This window comes from Anopheles ziemanni, chromosome 2 (assembly GCF_943734765.1).
Source record: "Anopheles ziemanni chromosome 2, idAnoZiCoDA_A2_x.2, whole genome shotgun sequence".
NCBI classification, from domain to species: Eukaryota; Metazoa; Arthropoda; class Insecta; order Diptera; family Culicidae; genus Anopheles; species Anopheles ziemanni.
In genome coordinates, this window is record NC_080705.1 from 48525485 (window position 1) to 48549848 (window position 24364).

The window sequence follows — 24364 nt, forward strand, 5'->3', positions numbered from 1 at the left end:
GAACGTTTTGGTTGGGAGCATATTTGTGATACATTTTAATCGGTTTGTCGGATTACGTAGAAGAATTATACAATTGGTCATTTTGTCAACAACCGGCAAATAATCTGATGCATGTTATGTGAATTTCTAACCGGCGTCGTAGTGTCTATTTTTTTGGTCTCCCGACCAACATTGACACCACTATGTAGTACCAAAATCGCTACACCACGATGCCGTGTGGACGGGCAGTAAAGATAGCTGGAGGTATGCTAAAGCATTTGTTAACAATATGTGAAGGTAGTTTTCTAGTTTATTTATGTATCCGTTTATCCATTTCAGTGTATTTCAGTGATGTTTGTGAGGAAACAAAGATGAAGAGGATCTAACAAAGTGTTGTGAGTAATTTTTGCTCAGTCTTTTCTAAAGCTGAAGTTTCTTCTGTTACTAGTAAGTATGCATGGTTATGAAGATGACAACTTCTGGTGGCAATTTTTTTTATTTATATTTCAACTAATTTCAGTTTTCATGCAGTACTGTTTTTTTTTGGTGATTATAGTAGATAAAAGTGACAAAATGTGATGATGACAAATGATGGATTCTTTCGCAAACGGCCATTACAACAAGTATGGTGAGTAGTGTTGATATGTCTTTGCTGTTTTTTTAATTCTTGCTGCTATTTGAGCATTATACAGAACGAAATTGAACAAATAACTGGATGCTTAATGAAGATTAATTTTTCTCCTCGCGATTGCTTAAATTTTATACGTTAGACCAGGCGTCTCCAAATTTTTTTTTAACGCGGGCCGCATTGGGTGGAATAACCGTAGCGTTAGGCCACATTTACCCAAGGAGGAGGGCCGTAGTTTGGAGATCCTTGCGTTAGACGGATCGCTTAGTTTTTTTTCGATACGATTATGTTTGCAAATATTGCAAATAAGTTGTCTACTGTCACTTTAAATTGATATGTCATGAAGTAAGGCTGCTTTCTGCATTGCTACCCGAATGCTTTGGAGCAGTAGATCTGATCGTTCTTTTTCAAATCGCTTTCGTGTCATTTTGTGAAGATTTTAATGATGTATAAGTGGCTGTTGTTTCGTACATGCATACATTTTATTTAATTTATCTGTCTCAGTTGGCGTGCATATCTAGATTTTATAAATTTAAAACTAACCTGCACTAAGATAATTATAACAAGTGTCCCTAACTGTGTTGACTAAAACGGTAAGAATTTCTTGAAAGTGCACGTACTTCACTAACCGATGAACTGAAGTCCAGGTTTCCTAAATTATTATAGGGTTATTATTGAATGAGCGGATCTTGACCATCATATATCGTTATTCTGGGGCTGATCCTATGAAATTGGCTTAGTTGTAAGCCATCAACTGATAAAACACCATGTTAAGAACTCACTATAGTCATGGTACACGATGTGAACTATGATTAAAAAGGATATATTGACCGCCTTTTAATACTTCGTTTGACCTCCTTCGGCATCAATAACGGATTTCAATCGACGAGGCATCGAAACAACTGACTTGGTGGTGAATTCAGGTTCGATATTATCCCAAAATCTAGCTATTTTTTATTTAATATCACTTTTACTCGTCGGTGACTGTTTTGGACCCGGATTTTTACTTCACGCCACAATTGCTCGATAAGATTTAGATCCGGTGACTGTAGGGGCGTTTCCAGCTGTTTGGGGACATTTTACAGCAGCCATTCCTGCACCAAACGCGCAGCATTGTTATCCTGCTGGTAAAAGTAAACTACTGGAAGTCGCAGTTTTGCCGCACTTTCTTTGACGTTGTTTTTTAAGATGGTTAAATACACCATTTTGTCCACCGTGATTTCAATGAATCCCATTTTTCCTACTCCGTTTGAGGACTTAGAGCCCCATAATATTACGTTTCCACCATTATGCTTGACGGTTGGTATAACATGCTTCGCATCTAACGCCGTATTTTTCGTTCTCCACACAATTTTTCGCCCATCGCCACCAAAAAGATTTATTTTGATTGAACAAATCGTCCGACCAAAATTCTGTGAGTTGATTAACATATTTCATAGCAAATTCCAACCTTTGATTGATAGCAGATATGAATGGTTTCTTCCGTGCTATCCTTCCATTTAAACCATGTTTTCTTAATGTTTTACGGATAGTTTCAGCAGAAATTGACCTAGAAATAGTGTGGAATGCTTCAATGCGTTGGAATACCAACGTCAACTTACTCCTGGGCGGACGAAAACGCTCTTAGTGTGAGTAGGCAACTTGTTGACGAATTTCTAATGTCACGCTGCTTTGAGGAATTCTCTCTTTCGAGATGGGCAGTCGTTCCGTTGCAGTTTCCTGTAATGGCCTTATTACACTGGTCAACAATCGTGGCATTGGTAAAGCCACTGTACTGATGCAGCTCTTCGCATTTTAGCTAGCCTAAGCGTGGAATTACTCCAAGGTGGTTTATTTTATGATCTTCGTAGAGGAACACATTTGTAGTAGTTTGTAATTACGTATACTTTTCATTTCTTAATTAATCTGTTTTTATGCACTATGACCTCTTTAGCGGTAATGTTATTTTTAATTGTACAGTTTGCGTCAGTTATTCGTATAACTGTATATGGGCCTATATGCTCAGGAACCAGTTTTTTCCTATTTTCGTTCTGTAAATACACTTGATCGCCTAGCCCCATCTTGATGGGATTTATATTTTGGTTCTGAGTGTTTTGTCTGTAATTTTTTCTCTTATTAAATTTTCACGTGCAAGCTCATTAGATTTTTGCAGTTCATGCCTCATTTCATAATAATACTGCTCTATGTTATACACTGGGTCTGTTTTGCCATCATGCCAAACATCTTGTGGTATATTGGATGACCTTCCGAAGATAACTTCAAATGGAGTAAATTGTGTATTAGTATGACATGTTGTGTTTTACACAAATTAATAGAACTGTGTCCAGTCATCCCAATCGTCATGGTGTTCATTAGAGAAGGTTCTCAAATATTCGTTCAAGCTTCTATGGCTTCTTTCAAGTGATCCAATAGTCTCAGGGTAATAGGTTGTTGCAAAAGTTTGTTTTATTTTGAGGATCTTCGACATTTTTATTAGTATTTCGTTATTGTACTCAAGTCCTTGTTCAGATTTCAATTCTATAAAACTTCCGTATACCAATATAAACTTTTCAATTAATGCTCTAGCTATTGTATTATCCTCTTTGTTGGGTTTTGGTATTATGACAACAAATTTACTCAGGTCGCACTGTATTGTAACAGCATACCTGTTATTATTATTAGTTCGTGGTAATGGTTCAACTGTATCAAATGGATCAAACTTGGAATGGTTTGGCGGGTGTGGATGTAATAATTTCCTTTTATTTAGTGTGCCTTGTATTTTTATGCTTCTTGCAAGCTTCGCAATTATTAACAAACTTTTTATGTGACCTCCTGTTATTGTCGTATGATAATTATTCATCGTATCATTTGTATCCGATTTTTGAGTGAGCATATTATTATCTCGATACCGGAAATGGCATTGTTTGCGATTTCCTTTATGGTACAGATACTATATAAGGAAAATATTTGATCATGAACTGATACGGCTACTTTGTCACGATTAAATCTCTTCAGGATTTGGCATAACTCTAGAAGAGCTGATTCGAGAATCAGACTTCCATTTTGGCCTTTTTCATCACTGAGATTAAACTTCGTGCCTCCTAGCTTTTTGATACCGTTATGACTGTATATTCCGATTTCAATGGTTTGTTGTCTGATGTCTGTTTTTAATTTCAACATTTAAGTTACTTGGGATGGCCTATCTGGTCCCCATATTGTTGGTATATTTATGATTTCTTGTTTTTATTTTATGATTCGAAGGACTGTACTAAAGCTACATCCTTTGCCTACCTTAGGGCGCGGACACAAATATTTATATCAGTATCGGCCGAGAAATATGTAGAACTAGCTTGACGCCCCGGCGTTTCTCGGTGAAGGAGAGGTTGGGAATAGAGTTACGGGTTTACTATATACTTGAAAGTTTGATTTATTTTATTAGTTACAATAACGGCATATTAAAAATGTTTGATATTTCATCAATTTCCCCGTGATGCATAAACCTTGTTGTAGCTATGAGGGATTCACCTTAACATTTGTTTACATGCTTGTTTTGTTTGTGTTTGTAAAACTGACCTTACATTGTAAAATTTACATGAATTTATCAAAAAATAGTGATCAAACAAACCTTCAACAACATCGGCAGTGGTTAAACTTAATGTGTGGAAAGTTTCAGAAGAGACGTTTTAGTATTGGTCGAGTTTTTAGTGTACACAAAATTCCATACATAAAAAAAGCTAAAATATGTAAAAGATAGTATTACTCACTCAGTTCCGAAGAGTATGTACGAGGGCTGACAATAAAGTAAGGTCTCCTATTTTGTTTTTCATAGAAAATGACATTTATTTACAAAAAGCGATACACCGTTGGAAAGGCCAAGGTCTTGGCTACTTTTCTACATAATCGCCATTTTTTTCCAACACCTTGCGCATCCGCACGATGAACTTGTCTATGCCGGCAGAATACCACTCTCCGTCCGCCTCGCGCAGCCAGGTGTTGAAAAACGTATTACAGAACGCAATTCGCACTTGGACGCTGACGCGAGGGGTACCTCCATCGTTGACGGCTGCTCAGCCAAGACTGAGCGGTCGGGGAAGCCTCACCCAGCAGCAAAGTGGTAGTGGGGAACCAAGGAACACGGCGGTGTTGCCAGATTTCGCCTAGCGCGTGATCCGGCGAAGTTGCAGCGTTGGAGACCTTACTTTTTTGTCAGCCCTCGTAGAAGACCTTGGCGGTGGGAAGAGCAGGCAACGACGAGAAGAAAGATGTTTGATAACATCATGTAAAACTAACTTAATGGTACTCGCTAGTATTTTCACCAACGCACGTACACTTATCGCACCCACATAAAGATGTAAATAGAATCAAAACATTTATAATGGCATTCCACATAACAGACGATGTTTTTTTTTCATTTACCTTTCGCAAACGCTCGGGCTGGAGAATCAGCTACGAGAAGCTTCACGGAAATAGTACAAATTTTATATTTAATATTCACCCCAACCTGCTCGTTCATCTCGTTCATGGAAGGCCGTATTAAATATTCCTCGTGTTACGGCTTCGTTTGCCTGCAAAACACTCCTGCTACCATGACTAAAGAGTCTGGTAGTTCCTCAATCTTAACGAGGATCGGCCAGCACTGGTTCGGGTCTCTCTTATGCGGCGGCAGGTCGTGGACGAAGACCTGAATACTGAAGTGTGGTGTATACGGAACCACATCTCTCAGTGACGTCTCGTGAAGAAATGAGATGGTTGTGTACCTACATAAAAAGTAATACCTACTTAGGAAAAACATATAATTTGGTTTCTTAGAATCAGAATACAAACACGCCAACGATTTTTGTCACGATATTGACTAGAATATGATGTTAAGAATGATAAATAGTTTGAAGAACCATGAATGGTCTAATGGGGGGTCCGCGGCAGCCGAGCGGTAGCGCCGGTTAGAAAATCGGCCCATGAGCGCCGGGGCTCACCACCTCGACGTCGTGGGTTCGAATCCCAACCGAGACCGTGCCCTCCCCTGTACGAGAGGACTGAATATCCACGTACAACAGGGAAAAAGAAGTCTCGTAAGCCCTTAACGGGCAGGCATGGTCGTTACGCCAAGAAGAAGAAGAATGGTCTATTTACTTCTGCAATCTTTAATTGCTACTTAATGATTCTACCTAAAAAAGGAGTTGAACAGCTCATTTACTGTCCTGTCCTGCTCAAGATGATTTACAAATAGACTGGTAATTTCACACTAAATAGAACAAATGCATGAAAAATCCTTCGAATGAAGGTGTGTGCATTAAGGGCACGGTAAACGAAGCGTAATCGCTGGTCTCTCGTGTATCGTCGATATTCAGGCCAAGCGCCTTCTTTGCTTTGTTTATGTTTTGCAATTTGGTAAAAATGGCAACATTTCTTGAAGCTACTGCTATTATTTTGTTGTTTATTGTTAAAAATACAAAAACTGCGCTAAATAATCATAGAAATTTGATAAATAATTACGATGAATGAACTATTGATTCGCTTGTTTACGTACTGACAAGATTACGCATGCGATTATAGGGTAGGTGAGCCAAAATTCTTTTTGACAGATGGACCAGCAGAATAACACGATTACGCTAGCGATTACGCTTCGTTTCCCGTCCCCTTTAGCAGTCCGGCGTGCCTGCATAGATATTTTTAATTAGCTTTTAATTGTTGGCTATATTCGCGAGTTTGTTTCCTCTATTTTATTGAAAAATTTATTTTCTTCCAAATTTACTTCACCAACGATCGTTAATATCTACTCGATAAATATATCCTCGGCTTGTCATTGTCTATGAATCAAATTCTTATTTGGCAGTACAATGTAATGTGCACAGGAAAGGCACATATACATTGACAATTTCGCATGGACGTATTCAATTCATGCAAGAGAGAACTAATGTGTATATATACGATTGGCTGGTGAACTCGCATAAGAGTCCATCCGTAAACAAAACTGATTGACTTTCCAACTGGATTTTGACTCTTGATAATAAAAAAAACCTAGCGCTTCTACACCGTTCGTAATAAGAATGGTATTATGAGAATGTGGGAATTGTTCTTATTTGATAAACACGTTGACTGCCAAGCGCTTTTAGCACACTTTTTTAGAACATTTTTTTTTAATTTAATTTGTTTTAAACATTTATTAAACCGTCCACTTTTGAAGGCTAAGCTAAAACTTAGCTTCCCAAAGAATAAATATAAAATATTACTTTAATTTTTATGTTGCAATTTCATTTATTCATGGGTCAAAAACTTTTTATAACTAAGTTTTGCTGTCACCCACTTTTGGGTGACATGGCAGTCAACGTGTTACTGTTCGTCTCCACATAGCGAACTCATAGGAAACTCTGGTGAAACTCCTGTCAAACTTGTATGGAGTTTCGAGTTTCCCGAGTTCGCTAAGTGGACACGCATTTGTTTCGGTCATCTTCGCTTCTTCTTAATCCGTCAGTTATTAAACGTCAGAACGAGGGGCTTTGCTAGTGCTGTCAAGAGTTTCCTACCAGTTTCCTACGAGTTTCACAGCTGTTGCGGGAACTGAGTTCGACAGTTCGACGGAGGAAAGTTCGCTATGTGGAGATGAACAGTTAAAGATGCTCGTTTGTAGCAGCGGTGCACCAGCAGAAGTGTCCAGCGCAGCGTTGTAAAGCGTTAAGTAGATTTTGAACGCAACTGTTGCAGGTGGAAATTACAATTTAATAACTAAACAAATAATTTTATGATTTGTTTTGAAAATTCATGACTTTGCAGTGCACATGTTGCTCGCGGACTGAGCGGCCGCGGGGGGCCCCGAGCTCACAAGGCGCCCGAACCTTCTAGGGTCAAATTCGTAAGACTTATACTTAAACAACTATTTTATTAAAACAACACGATTTTGGATTATAACAAGCTTAGAACTAAAATAATGCGTTGCAAAACATAAACATTTTCATCTAACTGATATCGAGCAATGGGATTTTGACACATTCTTTTCATTCAATTTAATTCATTCAATTTCGTTTATTAATTTATCTGGCCTTATGGCCTACATAAATATCGGGTCGGGTAGTCCGAGTCGGGTAGTCCGGCAGGGACGCACCGTTCCACCAGGGAAGACGGGCAAGAGCAACTCGAGTGAACCTGCGTTGGACAGCTTCTAAACGATCGATCCTATTTCTGTGCACAGGTGACCAAACCACAGACGCAAATCCGACAACGGGTAACACTAAACTGCAGTATAAAGACTTAAGGCACATCGGATCACGGAAATCTTTGCACGCACGCAACAAAAATCCTAGCATTTGGTTCGCTTTCAGTATAGTAGCATCCACATGCGCGTTAAGGCTAAGCTTAGAGTCTAGTAAAACGCCAAGATCACGTATGACATCACAGCGAGAAAGATCTGAGTCACAAAGCTTGTAGTTAAAGGTAATCGGTGGCTTTTTTCGCGTAAACGAGATGACAGAACATTTACTAACATTAAGTGACAAACCGTTGGCCAACACCAACAGTTAAAGACGTTCAAACAGTTCTGGAGTTGAAAGCAGTCACTTGTGTCGCGAATAGTCAAGTACAGTTTTAGGTCGTCAGCGTATAATAACATGGAACAATGATCTATGGCTAGGGTGACGTCATTAATAAATAGAATAAATAAGAGGGGTCCAAGAATGCTGCCCTGAGGTACCCCGGTCTGATTTGAAAACGCGTCAGACAAACTGTCGCAAATCTTAACTCTAAGTGAACGATTAGACAAGTATGACTCGAGCCAACAAACAAGGTCCCAGTGCACTCCCATTTTCGTCAGTTTCTTCAGCAGGATGGCAATGTTGACGGTATCGAAAGCAGCTTTAAGTCAGTATACACAGCATCAACTTGCAATCCCTTGTCAAGTTGTTGAAAGCAGAAGTGCGTAAATTGCACCAACTTGGTCGTTATTGAGCGCCCACTCAAAAATCCATGCTGCTCAGGAGCGATGTATCCCTGGACTCCACGGAGAAGGTGGCGATGAATGAGCAACTCGAAAGCAGGCGAGCAGTTTACTGCAGGCACATAATATCGAAATGCCACGATAATTGGAGATGATGGTGCGGTCAGCCTTTTTATAAACAGGAAAAATCCAAGCCTGTTTCCAACGAGCAGGAAAACAACCATCCCGAAGTGATTTATTGAAAATAGCTGTCAGAGGAGCAGCCAACGCATTGATGCAGCAGGACAATACTATGCTTGGGATGTGATCTGGACCGGCAGCAGCTGACGATTTAAGCGAGGAGGCAGCGGCGATAACCTCGTCAACAGTGAAGACGGGCAGGGAAACATCAACCGCATCTTGGGTAACATATCGCAAGGCAGCGTTGAGGTTGGGGTTTTGCCCGGATAAATCACTGTACGTTGTTTTCAAGTGATCGGCAAAAGCACCAGAAATCTCAGAGCTACCGTTGAATGCAACGTCGTTAAGGAACATACGGGTTGGCAAGCTGTTATATTTCCGTTTTTTGTTGATGAAGCTCCAAAAGGCTTTTGGGTTTGCGTTGAAACTAGTTTGAATTCGCCGAACATAAGCTCCGTATGCCCTTCGGTTCATCTCTTTGTACAGGTTGGCAGCCAACAGGAATGAAGCATCGTTGATTTAGATGTTGTCATACATTTGAAAGAGCTGTATATCATTCTAAATAAAAATTTTTATTTCTTTTAAAAGTAGGTACGTTTTCAAACGAAAACTTGAAAAATAAATAGGGTAAAAGAGTAAATGAGGCCCCGGCCGCCATGTTTTCGATCGTGGCTACACCTCTTGTGGACGTTTAAACTGAATGTATGCAATTGGTGATACATTAATTCGTTAAATTCAACCTATGAGTATTTGAACCGTAGTGTGTACCGTTAATTTCGGCTACGCAATCAACCTACGGGTGCGGTATTTCTCAAAACTTTAACAAACTCTCTTTTTCGGTAGACCTAGCGCAGTCCGCTCGCTGCGGGCGAGCCGCCGTTTCCAAATCATTTCTTCGGCTAAACTCATTGTTTCATGCTGTCCATCATGTGTGGTATAGTTTACTTACTAGTAACTTAACATGTAAAAGTACATTAACCCGCATTCAACCTCCACTGCGTGATTAGTTTAAACCGTTATGGTCTTTTAAGCGAACCGTTAGCGTTCAAAAATTCGAAACGAATGCATGTGTCGCGCTCTGCATAGCTTCACGCGCTTAAAATGTGAACCAGTAGGAAGAGGAGAATCTAGCCCGGGGCCTCATTTACTCTTTTACCATAAATTGTATAATTTTAAAACACTATTTATTGATTCAGAGTTGTTGGACAAAATTAATAAAATTAAACTTCGAGGAGTCTTCCATAAAACTTATTAGCCTCACGGCCACGAGAGCTGAAAAATAATTTTCACCCGAAAAAAACCGTTTTTTTTTCGCTTCAACACCGTTTTCACGACGCTCACCGTGTCCGGGCTCTTTATGTCACCTACAATAACTGACCGAATATGTGTTTATCTCTTTTACACATATGTTACTGTATGGTAGAGCACTCACAGCACTATCTTCTGTCTTGCTTTACGACTCTCAAACAACGGTTTACAGTGTATTGTAAAATATGTACACATGTTGTGTATACATACATTTCCTTTTTAAATAAAGTTTTGTTGGTTTAGTAAGATTCATGATAAAGGTAAATAATTATTGACACATTTTATTTAGGGTGGTCAGATATTTCCAAAATAATTTGATAACAATATAATTAAATATTAAATACACTGTAGCTATCACGAGTTCTGTCAAATAGTACGTGAGCAATATATAATAATCGAACAGCCATGTAAGTAACAAAGTACGAAACGAAATGCTATTATCCTTTTTAAATTATCATTTATCAATTTATTTCTTTTAAGGAATCAATTTCGAGCATTGCAGATCTTAAGATCCCCAAAATGGAAAGGTATCTTGGCCAGGATAATAGGAATGAACCTTTTAAAGCGACGGCTAGTGTTACGTGCTATCCGGAAATGGTGGATGAGGCCGATTTTAATACAAAGGAACCAAGCTGGTAACCGGCTGCTGCAAACATTAATGGAGGAGCAATTCAACGGGGCGACGCTAAGGTTCTTAAGGATGACAAAAACGGACTTCGACCATTTGCTATATTTAATACGACCGGTTATTACTATGCGTGATAGCAACATGCGAGAAGCAATCACTGCGCAGGAACGTACTTATAACATTAAGATACCTTGCTACTGGAGAAAGCTTTTCGAGTTTGGAGTTCTTGTTTAAAGTAAGCATATTTACTCATGAAAATATTCACCTGTGGCCAGCCAAAAACAAATTATGTGGTGCAGGCGATTGTTGCAAATATCGCATAGTGTAATAAAAACGCTAGCAGCTGATAATGGTAACGGGCGGAATACAGAATCTGCTATTAATAACTTCTATATTTTTTAGGTATCGGTTAGATCCATCAGCCGCATCATCCTTCAAGTTTGCAAAGCCATTGTTGCAGCTCTGAAGGAATACGTTCGGGTAAGAAAACGGTTAGACACATTATTCACTGTGTAACGACTTGGTTAATTGTTTATTTACTTCTGGGAATTTCTTAATTTTTATGAAACATTAACTAAACTTAATCCATATTGTAGCGAAAAGTTCATATATTTGTTTTGATAAAGTTTTTTGGTTCTTTACATTTGGAGGATCTATGTGATAATGGTTAGTAATATTAATGTGACGAAAAAGATGATGTTGTTATGATGATGTTTGTTTATTTGAATTCACATCATTAATCAATCGTACAATTGAATTATATATAGCACACGTCGTTCAGTTGACGGTGTGTGTTGGAGCAAATATTTTAGGCTTTCGCCGTACTCCACAACCTCTTGATCGAAAGTATTGTCAAATACTTTTAAAAGTTTTTGAAACAACAAAGGTCGTTGATCGACAGAGACATTGTTTGTCATCTGTGACTATTTGTCCAACAGCAACAGCTCCTTCGTCAAGAATAGCAGATGCATCTTGGTTTAAATTTCGCAATAGTGTTATTATTTCTGCTTCGTTGTCGAGGAACCTGGACATTTGGATGGTTCTACCATTTCTACGCTCGGCTGGTGTGCTTCTTCTTGCAGACGGCTGCGATACTGTAGGTTGCGAATCAGGAGATGGTGTAGTGGGATGTGGAACCGGTGGACCTGGTTGTGGAACAGGAGATAGTGTAGGGGGATATGGAACCGACGGACCTGGTTGTGGAATAGGAGATAGTGTAGTAGGATATGGAACCGATGGACCTGGTTGTGGAATAGGAGATAGTGTAGTAGGATATGGAATCGATGGACCTGGTTGTGGAATAGGAGATAGTGTAGTAGGATATGGAACCGATGGACCTGGTTGTGGAATAGGAGATAGTGTAGTAGGATATGGAACCGATGGACCTGGTTGTGGAATAGGAGATGATGTTGTACGGCTAATATGGATTGGTTGTATGCGATGGCCTTTTAATTCCTCCGATGTTGCATGATTCTGGCTTGTGTTTGGTGCTATTTCATCACAACAAATCTGAAACAATAGCATAAAAGTATGATTTTTATCTCTAAAACAACGACCACACTGTGTTGCTTACATAATGCAACATAAATACTACATAAATAGAACATTAAAGTAAATAAATATTTAACAAACGGTATTCTATTGAAACCACAAATAAAAAATTTAAAAAATTGTTTAAAACAAATCGGTTTTTATTCGATAATGTTTTTAATGTTCTGTCAATTTTATTTCATTTCAGCTTCCTTCTAATGCAGAGGAATGGTTGGAAATATCCGAAGTGGTTGAAAATCGTTGGGCCTTTCCACATGTAAAAGGTGCTATCGACGGCAAGCACGTGCGCATACAGGCACCAAAACATAGCGGTTGCCAATACTATAACTACAAAGGTTATTATAGTATTGTGTTGCTAGCTGTGGTGGATGCCAAATACATTTTTTTGTATGCCGATGTTGGAAGTCAAGGACGAATTTCTGATGGTGGAGTGTTTAAAAATTGTCAATTGTATAACCGCCTCGAAAACAAACAGTTAAACCTGCCTGCACCACGTGCACTCAGTATCCCATACGCAAAGGAGTTGCCGTACGTTCTGCTGGCCGATAAGGCTTTCGCATTAAGCGAATATTGTTTAAGACCTTTCACCGGGAACCCGCCAACGTGTCCCATCAAGCGGGCATTCAACGTTCGCCTTTCCAAAGCTCGTGCATCGGTTGAAGACTCGTTTGGAATACTACGCAGCCGATTTCGAGTTTTGGATGGCCCTATTTTGGTGGGACCATTGCAAGAAAAATCGTGCTTACAACAGTTTATCTGCATAATTTTCTTGGCAATGGTGATTCCCGAGCTGTATACTTAATGGACGACACAGTGAGCGGTTCATGGCGTAGAGAGATAGAAACTCCTGTCAGCTTAAACCCGAACAGAACTAGATCGCCGAGTAATGTTTTGGAAATGCGAATGGATTTTGCAAATTATTTAAAAAAATTTTTAATGGAGAAAACATATTCCCAGTACAGTAACAAAGTACAACGGATTATTTGAATGTATGGAATATGCAATGTATGCAATGATTACTACAATAAATGTATGCAATGATTACCTAAATGTTTAATTAACTGCACAAAACATGGTTACCCTATACCTAACCTTAAAACAAATTGTTCACTCTATTCCTTAAAATTGATTACGGACTGGAATATTTAAATAGATATTTTTATAACTTACCGTGTCTTCAGTAGACATTACGTCTCGTACATGCTTCATAAATAGCATGGCTTTATAGGCGAACCACTTGGGTTCGAATACAGTTTGTGGAGCTAAAATTAAATAAACATGTAATTGATTATTGGATTTCTAAGTCGTCCTTTAGCCACTTATGCTACTTACAAGATCCTGTCACTCTGGTTTGTGTTGCTTTTGAGTGGTAAACACGGAAAGACCCACACAGAGACTTCCATTTTTGTTGCAGATCGCGCACGGAAAATCCTGTGAGGTTAGAAATAGCTGTCCAGGATTTTTGTCGCAACGGGGTGGACCTAAAATTGGGATCTGAACGATTCCACAGACAACTTCTGGCTTCTACGAGGCTTATGATATGTAGTATTTGCTCTGGATTCATTTGAGCGGTCTTGAAAGAAGAACAAAATAACACATTATCGCACAATAACACATATCTGTTTGGTAAAGACACTTGAGTCGATCAACAAATAGTCATATTTCCTACAACTTTTTGTATCGTTCTAAATTACCTTTTCAATTTTACGTTTCTGTATGTCCATTTTTACTGTTTCTTTCGAACTGCCTCTTGAAACCAAAATCGAAAACGCGTGCTTCTCTTGCCACAATCCAAACGCAAGAGAGTGCCACGATACAGAAAAAACTTAATCTAGCCTGCTGCGTTGGTAAAAAATTGCTCCCTTGAAACGCAGTCAAGAAACGCCTACTTGAATATACTTGTTACAAATTTACACAATTCAAACCAGCCGTTCCGTTCTGAACATTGACTCTTCACTTCTTGCAATCTAAAATTGAAATAACAGGAGTATAACTCCAGTATCCAATATCCAGTACTCGAGGTAAAATTTTCTTCGAAAAATCCGCTGGACATTTCCTAACGGTTCCCTTAAAACTCCTTGGCGCGAACAAAACACTACTCAATTTTTGGCAGATTTTTCATGCCCTCTCGGCCCATAAAAAAATTAGAATTCTTTTTGTTTGCGCTGAGTTTTGAGGGAAACCGTTAGGAAATGTCTTTTTTTTTATATGATCGTCCTCGAAGGCGACCTCTCTGACCCTTTGTCCCCATCCCGCATGTGCACCAATAAGGTAGAGCTAGGATGGGAGGGTTTCGGAAGGACAAAAATCTCCTTTTACGGACGTTGTGGCACGCGACGATCCCCTGAAGGGTGAAAGCGAATGTCGCCGAGAAGCTTCTAGACAACCTTTGGATCAACAGACCAAAGTTATCCTGCTCTCGACGATGGACTCAAACGGGATACAATTGAGATGGTTGCCCACCAATTGATTTACTCCCGTTTACTACCCCCTTAAAATCTTCCTGAAACGCTCGCTCAAAGCTCCCAGCATTTTCCCTCCCGTCTTATCTTGGTGTTGGAGGATGAACCCGTTCGTTGGTTGGCGCCTCGCATGGTTTTGTCGTTGTGAGCGAATCCACTGCGCCGGTTGTGCTGTCATTAGCTGTGCGTTTGCTGTAGCAAGGTCGCGTCTGGCATCTTCCAGTTCCTGCTCGGTGACCTCCTCGTTTCTACGCTCGAGCACTTCATGGTTTCTTCGTTGGACCGTCCTGTTCCGCAGCCGCCTAATGTGGTGGAGTAGATTTCGATGTTCTCTGTTCCAGGCTACTCTTGCATTAGGCGCCATTGCATGAAGCCGGGCAGGCAGAGCTAGTCGATGTCTCAGGATGCCCCCAATTCGTCTAGGCCGGATATGTAACCATCTCCCCGCCGCCTCCGCTGCGTCTGTTCTTGTCGTTGCTGCTGCTGCAATAGCTCGTTCTTGCTGCTCCCTGGTTATTTCCTAAGCTGCTGTTGCAACGCAATTCCACGGGGACCAGCCCGAATCCACACAGCAATCGGTTGCGAACCTCGTCGAACCTTCATTCGAATAGCACGTGCTCTGCCAATTCGACAACCCCTGTACATCTGATGCAGTCCGGGGATTGAGCAAACCTCTTCACGAACAATAACTCGTGTAAGAATTTAGGAAATGTCTAGCGGGAATCTTCCGTTTTTATTTGAATTTTTGATTAATTACTAAAAAAAATACTACCGTAGATGTACCATATTTGGCGCAGTTAAGGAAATTTTGCATAAAAAGTTTAATAACAAAAAAAATGTTCGGTCAAATCATACCATTTTTTGCACAGTGCTAGCCTAACTACCATAGAATACAAGAAAAATAAGTGAGAAACTCTTAAATTGTTATTTCTTCAAGTTTCAGAAACTCTTTGTGTGGCACATTATGTTCCTAACTTGGCGCATGGTTTATGCAATGTTCCTTACTTGGCGCGATGTGTTCCTAATTTGGCGCACTTAAAACAAAATGAATGTAGTTCATTGAATTCAACAGGTTTATTCAAAAGTCAACTTAAAACAATAGAAACACTTTTCATCAGCAATTTAAAAAACAATTTAGCTTTTTTTGCAGCGGACTTTGGGTTCTCTCGTGGAAATAAAACTATCTCATCGCTAACTTTTATAATCTCATTCATCAAAGCCTTCTATGATTCAAAAATATCTAGCAGCGCAAACAGTCATATTCTCCACGGTGAATAATTAGGAACACTGTGAGCCAAACTTGGCGCAAAATTGTTCGCTTCAAAATTAGCATAAAAATCTCAAAAAGCGCCGAATCTAACCACGATTCATTGACAATATTTACTTTTTAACAGTTTCTGATAAATAAAATCCCTAATAATTTTTCCTTTGCGTATAAATTATTGGAAACAGTTGAACCCACTCCTTAGCAGCGTTGCTAACGCGAGTAAAAATTGGCGCACTTGTGAGATGGAATTTTTCATTTAATTATATATACATTCAATAACTAAAAGCCAATAACATGTTTTGATGCGGATGTATTGTACAAACATGAACAAATATTTAACTCCATATTTTAGGCTGAAATTATTTGGAAATAGTCTAATATCGAAGAAAATATTAGAAAGTGCGCCAAGTTTGGACCCGCGCCAAGTATGGTGCTTCTACGGTACTTTGTTTGTTATTGGGAAGAACATAAGATGAAGTTTCCATTTATTTACATATCTTGTAATATTAAAACATACATGAGCATATCCAAAATGATCTTAAGAGCAGACATAATCTCTTTACCAAATCTTTGCGATACATGTTGTTAGCTGTCGCCGGAAATCCTCCGGCTCAGCGATCAGCACCGGTGCGGTACTTCAAGCTGGCTAGTCCGAGTGCTCCAAGTGTTTCGAGACGGAGGTGTTCGATCAGGCCGTGATTTCTTTCTTATTGTTAAACCGGAGGAGCCCTCCGATTAACAACTTTCCGAGCAATTCTAGTGGTATGTTAGCCGATCGCGGCCTTCGTTCTGGTCCGCCGTTGCGTGTGGAGGCATAATATTCGCGACTTACTGGTCCGATCGCTACCTTCGCTTGCGTGTGATTTTTTTGTATAAGCGTTATTTTCCGGCAAAAGATTTTAGATTAAATTAAAAAATTATACTTAAATTAATATATCAAATAAACGTTCATTACTTGGTAGAGTCGGTGATAATACGCAACTCGGCAGAACAGTTTGTTTACATTTGAGCTGTCAAAACATTTTCACCCTGTTTTCGCTACGATTTTCGTGGTCCATCCACAGATTGTGAAAAACTTTTTCGGCACTCACAGTCGCGAAAAAGTGAGTGCCGAAAAAGTTTTTCGCCTCTCGTGGCCGTGAGGCTATTGATTATAATGTAAAAGTAAAAGCTAACTTTGATTTTGCTGAAAAGCATACAAACAAGACGATTACGGTTTTACGTAGGGGCCCCGGTAGCACCTGGCAACTGATTAAGATACATCGCACTACATGCCGCTTTCATATTTGATGCGTGGTCTGTTACTACAGCAGCTACCTTGTTTCCTAACTCAAATTTATCTAAAACGGCCCTTAATCATTCAGCTATATAGTGTCCGCTATGTTACTCAGTAAACTATGAACATTCTAACAAATAGGAGCAGAATATAAATTGTTCATCAACAAAATGAACTGCAAAAACGCTCGTAATGCTGGAATTCGTAGGGGAAGGTGAGGCAAGACCTGGGGTGGGGTAAGATGCCCCGGCGTTTTAAGCTGGATTAAGCAATTTTAAAATAATTTAAGTAATAGGATATGTTCATCAGCGTATCGAATACAGCCTATGTAAATTTCACTGCACGCCATTTCAAAAAGAAAACGAGAAAAACACCAACTTAACTCTAAATGATCTAATATTTGGTCACTTTTATGTAAGGTATGGCATGCTTTGATATTATATTTTTGAAACACCTACGCCTTCTTATACTACCTGATAATGGTATTTAACGAATACCGAAGAGAAACTGTTTTAAAATTATCAAAATTTTAAATAAATTACATAAAACGGACGACTCTCAGAGTAGGGCAAGATGTACCGGCCGAGGTGGGATAAAACGCCCTAGCATTCCAAATGTAAACAATGGGGCAGGACGCACCATTAAAACAAGAGCAAGTCGCACGGTGCCTCCATTATCCACGCATTGTTGATTTAAATATGTCTTATATTAAACATGTCATGTAAGTTTCATAGAAACGAATAGGTTTTAGTTCTTCATATGAAATTTGTGTTAATTTTTTATGATGTTCAACTGTGTTTTCAAACCACAGATCATCTGTATTACAAAACGTCAAATTTTGACTCTGTCAGAAGTGCTACCTGCAAGGCTGATGTAATTGTAAAGGTTGGACTAAGGTGGTTTGTTTAGAAGGCCAAAAACAGATCCGTGAAAATATTTAACAATTGTTCGGGATTCAGCAACGAACTTATACCCAAACTGTCTTTTGAATGCTACACCACAAAATTCAATCCAATGTGTGTTACATGGGCTCAGTATCGGACTGTTTACTCGTGCCTCTGCATAGACTAACCTTTCAACAAGCAACCTTGGTCCATCCCTGCTTGTTCTGGGTCGTCTTGCCCCATGTTTACGTAGTGATGCGTCCTGCCCCACCGGTTGGGCCATCTTGCCCCACCGGTTGGGCCATCTTGCCCCACTATTGTCAACGGAGCAAAAACTGAAAGGATTAATTAGTTTTATCTTCTTCTTCTTCTTGGCGTAACGACCTCTTGGTCATGCCTGCCAGTTAAGGGCTTACGAGACTTGTTTCCCTGTTGTACGTGGATAGTCAGTCCTCTCGTACAGGGGAGGGTCCGGTGTCGGTTGGGATTCGAACTAGTTAGTTTATATAGTGTTTAATATTTTTCATACATAAACAAGATGTTCATTTATCTAACTATCAAATTTAGAGACTTTAATGAAAGGAATAGAAGAAAATACTGTTTTTCGCTTAAGGGGGGCGTCCTGCCCCACTTTACCTTATAACCGTCTGATGTCATAGCAAAATCAGTAGCTTTAGCAACACTCTCTTGGACCTTATTCATATTTTCCAAGTATGCTTGCAAAAGTTTTTTACGGCTAGGAATGTCACAGTCAGGGTTTAACATATTTACAAAAATCTAGAACGTTTCACTATTTACTTAATGAAATAGAAAAAATTCATAACAAATTTATTCCAGCAATCTAAATTTAGTTGCCTTTTCTGATTTGTAGTAAGGCTTACACATTAGTTAAACAATAATTGCATATATTGGCTCCGTCGGTCGGACAATCGGTGGATCAAGAAATATCAAAAGTAAGCTAAAGTAAGTGCAAAGTGAAGAAATACTTATTGTTGCCATGCAAAGTTCTAGGCTAAAAAGTTGCAAAACCGGGACCAGTGTTCTGACCAACCGCTTGTTTTTAGGACATACTCAAAGGGTCAATCGCCCCCCGATCTGAAAGCAACTACCCAATCACTTGAACACGCGGGTTTTGGATACTAAATTGGATATTCCACATAGAAAATTGAATATCCGATTTAGCTCCAAAACAATCGCCAAAAATAAAATTTTTGGTTATCGCGATCGAAGCGCGTAGCGTTATACACACACATGAGCACTAGTCCGCACCTGATTTTTGCGGTGTTGCGGTGTGTTTAGGGTGATGCCGGATTGATTCATGCATGGCTCACGCATACACTGGCAGCTGTTATACATGAATTTACTCTCCGCTTCACGCATCCCCCCTTTGGGTCCCACGAACTTGCATCGTTCGTTTTACTCCTCCATTCTTCATGCCCCGCGGTCGTTGTCCTACGTCTGTCGTTTTAAATCGTTTTCTGTCTTCTTTGCGCTTTTTTTCTCTGTGACTTCGCGATAAACCTATGAAGTGACGTCACATTGCATTTCTTTACTACGGTTTTAGTTTTCACTTGCTGCAACTGAGCTAAGATCTTTAGTTTCCAAATCTTCAACAATAGGCAAGTATAGGTTGTCCTGTTATGTTCTATTAGTGTGACAGGATGTCCTCTTGTTATCTTTAATATGCACTCTGGCTGCAGCATGTTGAAGTTTCTTTATCAAAAAGCTAGCAACATGTTTGTCATCTAATATTGAATGCTCGTTACTGCCTTTTTCCTTAAAAATACTCACCACCTCTTTAAAACTAATCAAACATGTCTTTGCTTGCCCAGGTGTCCTACTGACCCCTGACCAATTTATACTAGCAAAAAATGACTAGCAAAAATAATGTAAATGGTATCGTGCATACGGTTCGAAGGTTCTGCACGCGTGACTTGAATTTGCAACCAAGCCAACAGTTTTCTTTTGTATTGATCGTTTTTTAAGTCATCTTCAAGCTTCAAAAGCTCTTCTGTGCTAGATACAGGAGAAAAATCAAAATCCATCTCCTTACGGATGAGGCCTTCTCTAGGCCGACTATCTGCCACCAACTTGTCCAAAGTGACATTCGTAGTCGCAGTGTTGCGCAAAACTAAATCCAGTTTGGCTTCGAGCCTATTATTTTGAAGTCGAAGCTCTCTATTCTGAGTTTCGAGTGTGGTGAACTTCTCTTCCAAATTTTCAGATATAGATTTAACTAGATTTGTGAGTGTTTGTATTGTTGTATGGTTGTTTGATTATGCTGCAACGACAAAATAATATACAATATATTGTTACTTGAATCACCTGAGTCCATTTTAATTGGATTTTGTGAAGAGCATTAAGAGTAGAGTAGGAATTGTAAAAATAGAAGTCAAAATCAATTTAAATTTCTTTACTTACGAACTTCACTAGCAGATGAGCTCGGTTAGAATGTACGCGGGTTTTGTAGTGATTGTGAATTATCTAAAACAGCGAAAAATAAATTAAAATTGAACACATACTCACAACTATGTGTGTGTAAACGGCTATGCAATTTCACTTGCCCGATGGAATTTCTATGATGATTAGCTGATCATTTTCCGAAACATTCTGCTCATGACTGTAAAACAAAAAAATATTAAAAAGAATAACAAATAACTTTTATCTTCATAAGAGCATGGTTTGAATAAATAAATAATAATGAATGTAACGTAATCGATCTTGGATGCTGCTTGATCGATCACGAACGGTTCGATGACAGCTGACCAGTCGAACAAATTGTCGCTAGAGGGAAACTCCTGATAAGGATGAGAGAGTAAGGAGCAGTCGTTCTCACTCTAATATCTGATATCTAGTGGTGCTGTGCTTAATGACTCTTTTCGCAAGATTCATTCATACGAATCTTTCACCTAAGATTCATTCAGATAGATGTATGAAACTTTGCGGATTCGAATCTAGAAAGCTTAATGAATCTTTCATGGATCTGCCACGAATATCCCCGATTCTTTCATTGGCGTGGATAATGCCATCAAAAAAAAGGGGTCCCTCAACCCTTTTTTGGGTGATGACTTTTCATCACTTGGTTTGTCTTCAGGATTCATGAATCTCTCGACGAAAGATTCATGAATCCCTTATAAGGCAGAGATTCATTTACACAACTCTAGTATCTACACATGTTATTGATACCAGGATGCACTGGTATCAGTTGATACAAGGCAACGACCTGTGACAAATCCGAAATGGTTGGTGGATTTGAGAACGACAGTTCTTTCGTTTTGCATAGCGAACATTTTTAAACTTTGGCTCTAGTAAAATTATTGTCAATTTAAATGCCAAAAACTTTTTACAAAAAGAGGAAAACAAAGCACGAATCGATGTAATGGCACTAGATTTGAAAAATTATTGGATATTAGATTGCGTAGCACTTTAAGGTGTAAACTGAACTATGCTTAAATTCAAACATTTCGTTATTTATATTGAATCACCAACTGGTCATACAGAAGAGCAGCCGATAACACAACTGGAAAAGACTTCGTTCCATGGGTAAATATTAACCATCAAAAAACGATAATTAATTCTACTTGCCTTCTTTCAGGATCAATTTCACCGTAAAAAGTTGTTTCGTAGCACAGAAAACAAACTCAAGTTATCACTTTGCACTTTGCATCGGGGGTGATGACAAAAATCGGGTGATGACAAATCCAATTTAGTATCCAAAACCCGCGTGTTCAAGTAATAGGGCTATCGCCTTGGCTGTTGATACATCCCATCCAATCACTTGAACACGCGGGTCACGGTAGGACCAGTGTCAACAAATTTTTATTCAAAAATTCGTTTGCGCGTCACCTCATTACATGCTGATGTCGATGATTCCTCTGGGTTCCTTGAGAACATGTGTTTTGACTCTAGCGCCCAAACGGCGGTAGATAGTGGCTTGATGTATTCGACAAAGTTTTAGTTCGTATTAAAACGCATCTTTGAAAGTTCCATGAAAAATCGCTCAGACCCTTCCTTCTGCCTGTAAATTCGACCCATATATAAATGTCGGGATTTGCTGCGACGTTCGACCTTAAACTGTTTATACTTCCATTGAAGTTTTATTGCAACCTGAGAAGAAAATATGCTTGGCGTTACTTGCTACTTTTAAAACATATCGAATTTGGAGACATCATTTGAGAAAATAAGTGCAATTCGAAAGTACCAAACCAAGATGACTGGTCGGGAATTTTTGTGTCAAACTCTTCTAGTACCAACAACAAGCTGAGCGGAACAAACAACAACCTATATATTTTTCGGACATTGACTTGAAACACTGAAGATAGACATGGATGCACAAATCATGATTTTAAACACTTTTTATTGTATGATTTCATGGGATAAAAACTGTGCTAGCCGGATTCTTAAAGTAACATATCGCAACAAGTTTACATTGACGCAGTTTGGACAAACCTCGGTGCAATCGTTACGAAAGTTGATTATTTGTTCAATATACATGTTAAGGCAAATAGGATTGTTGGGAGCATGCAAATAGTTTCTAGTGCCAGTTAACTCCTTTCCACGAATGACGATACCATTGGACATTTTCGTTGCTTCAATATACGTGGGGAGACACAAAAATAACGGGAACCTGGTTGTAGGGTGAAGAGGGGGAAAAGGGGATCGGGTTCAATATTTTTTTTAAAAGCTCAACATCTTCAAATCTGCCAGGTGGATTTTTTAGTTTGTCCTCCATCCTGGATAAACAAACGCTGAACAAGATTGTTGATTTTTGAAACATTTTCGTCCGCTTTTAAAGCTGTGGGGAGCCCAGAACGAGGTTGACCTCAGTTTCACTTGGCCATCTCACAAAATCGCCGAAAACACTAAAACCGTTACACTGAAAAAATTCTCAAAGACTAGCGGATGCACTCACAGAAATTAAACTTTGCATACTGATCAAAAACATGTTAAGCTTTTTAAAAAAAATATTTAACTCGATCCCCTTCACCCCCCCCCCCCCCCCCCCCCCCCATTCTCCCTTCAACCCGATTCCCGTTACTTTTGGGTCCCCCCACGTACCGCATTACTTTTGCATCCTTTGTTAGAAACCATCCGTCGCTAGAACTGTCCTTCAGTTTAAACGATTTCTTAAAAAGTGTTTCGTTGGCAGCAATGTACGTTCCGGTGCTTCGACTAGGCATCTCGATGAGTTCCTATATTTGATCAACTTTCACCTCTAATCGAACGTTTCAACGGCTGTGCTGCGCTCTCAAACGGGTACGTAGATATCGTTTCGGGTGGTCCAAACCTGTCGACATCTTCGCGCAGCGAATTTTGCTGGCTAGTGGAAATGTATGCTGCCCTGAAAAATTCGGCATACTGTTCAACAAACTTTTGGAGCATTCCACCTGCAAGCGACCAATGCCTTTTGTAAACTTCCGTCGAACGGATGGTGATGGCTCAAGAATACAACAAGAAATGCTTGTAGTGCTGCGCCTCCTAAATATCCTCCAAGACAACTATCCCAACATAGTGTAAGAAACTGCGATATTGCGTTGCCTTTTAATAGCCAATGTCTTTCAGAGATCGCATCTTTCGATTGATTTCTGATGGCAACTCGATTTGTAACAACCTCGATGAAAGCTGATGTCGATCTTCGTCCGACCAGCATGGCAACCCCCATTTTCCATTGAGTCGGCCCTTCAACAACCGCGGTGTTACACCATGATCGATTAGGTGCAACCGATTAGCGACGACGATGTCCCGGATGATATTAAAACCTCCTTTCAAATCCACCAACGGCGAGCGGTATGACGTCCTCTGATGATCGGGGTCTGCGTTGTTACAATAATCCAGATGTGTCCTTGCTGGTCCCTTTTCCACCGGATAAGCTGTTGTTCTTTATCTAGGGCTGTGTACACCGACGCAATCGCAGCATTGACATCCATGCAAACTGTTATGACTGTAAACGTATGCAAAAAAGGAAATAAAAAAACATAAATCAGGTTTGATGACTTAGCACTAGCATGGACGGTTATTTTTAAAGATACTTACAAAGCTGTTCTGGCCTCGGTGTCATCTGCAATAACTCGGATCTTCACCTTTACATCGTGTCCGTTTAGGTTGATTCCTTCTTCCATCAGCTGGGTTGCTTCGTCGACAAAAGGGCGCAGTATTTCTTCTACAGATGCAGGTTTCTTAATGCCATAGAACACGGTAAAGTGCATAGGTGAAACGTGAGGCATCTCGTGTACGTTGACCATTAAGGGCCAAAGAACGGCACTGCTGCTCTCACTAATCGGTATGCCCATCGTAT

At 39.6% G+C, this 24364-nt stretch overlaps 1 protein-coding gene across 1 annotated transcript in view; it reads left to right on the top strand.

The window, feature by feature from the left end:
- LOC131293711 (putative nuclease HARBI1) overlaps positions 1–11095 on the top strand; it is a 44117-nt gene extending 33022 nt beyond the window's left edge. The window contains exon 4 of the mRNA XM_058321785.1: positions 11032–11095. Within this exon, the coding sequence (XP_058177768.1) occupies positions 11032–11095 (64 nt within the window). The remainder of the gene's footprint in view (positions 1–11031) is intronic.
- Positions 11096–24364: the final 13269 nt, after the last annotated feature.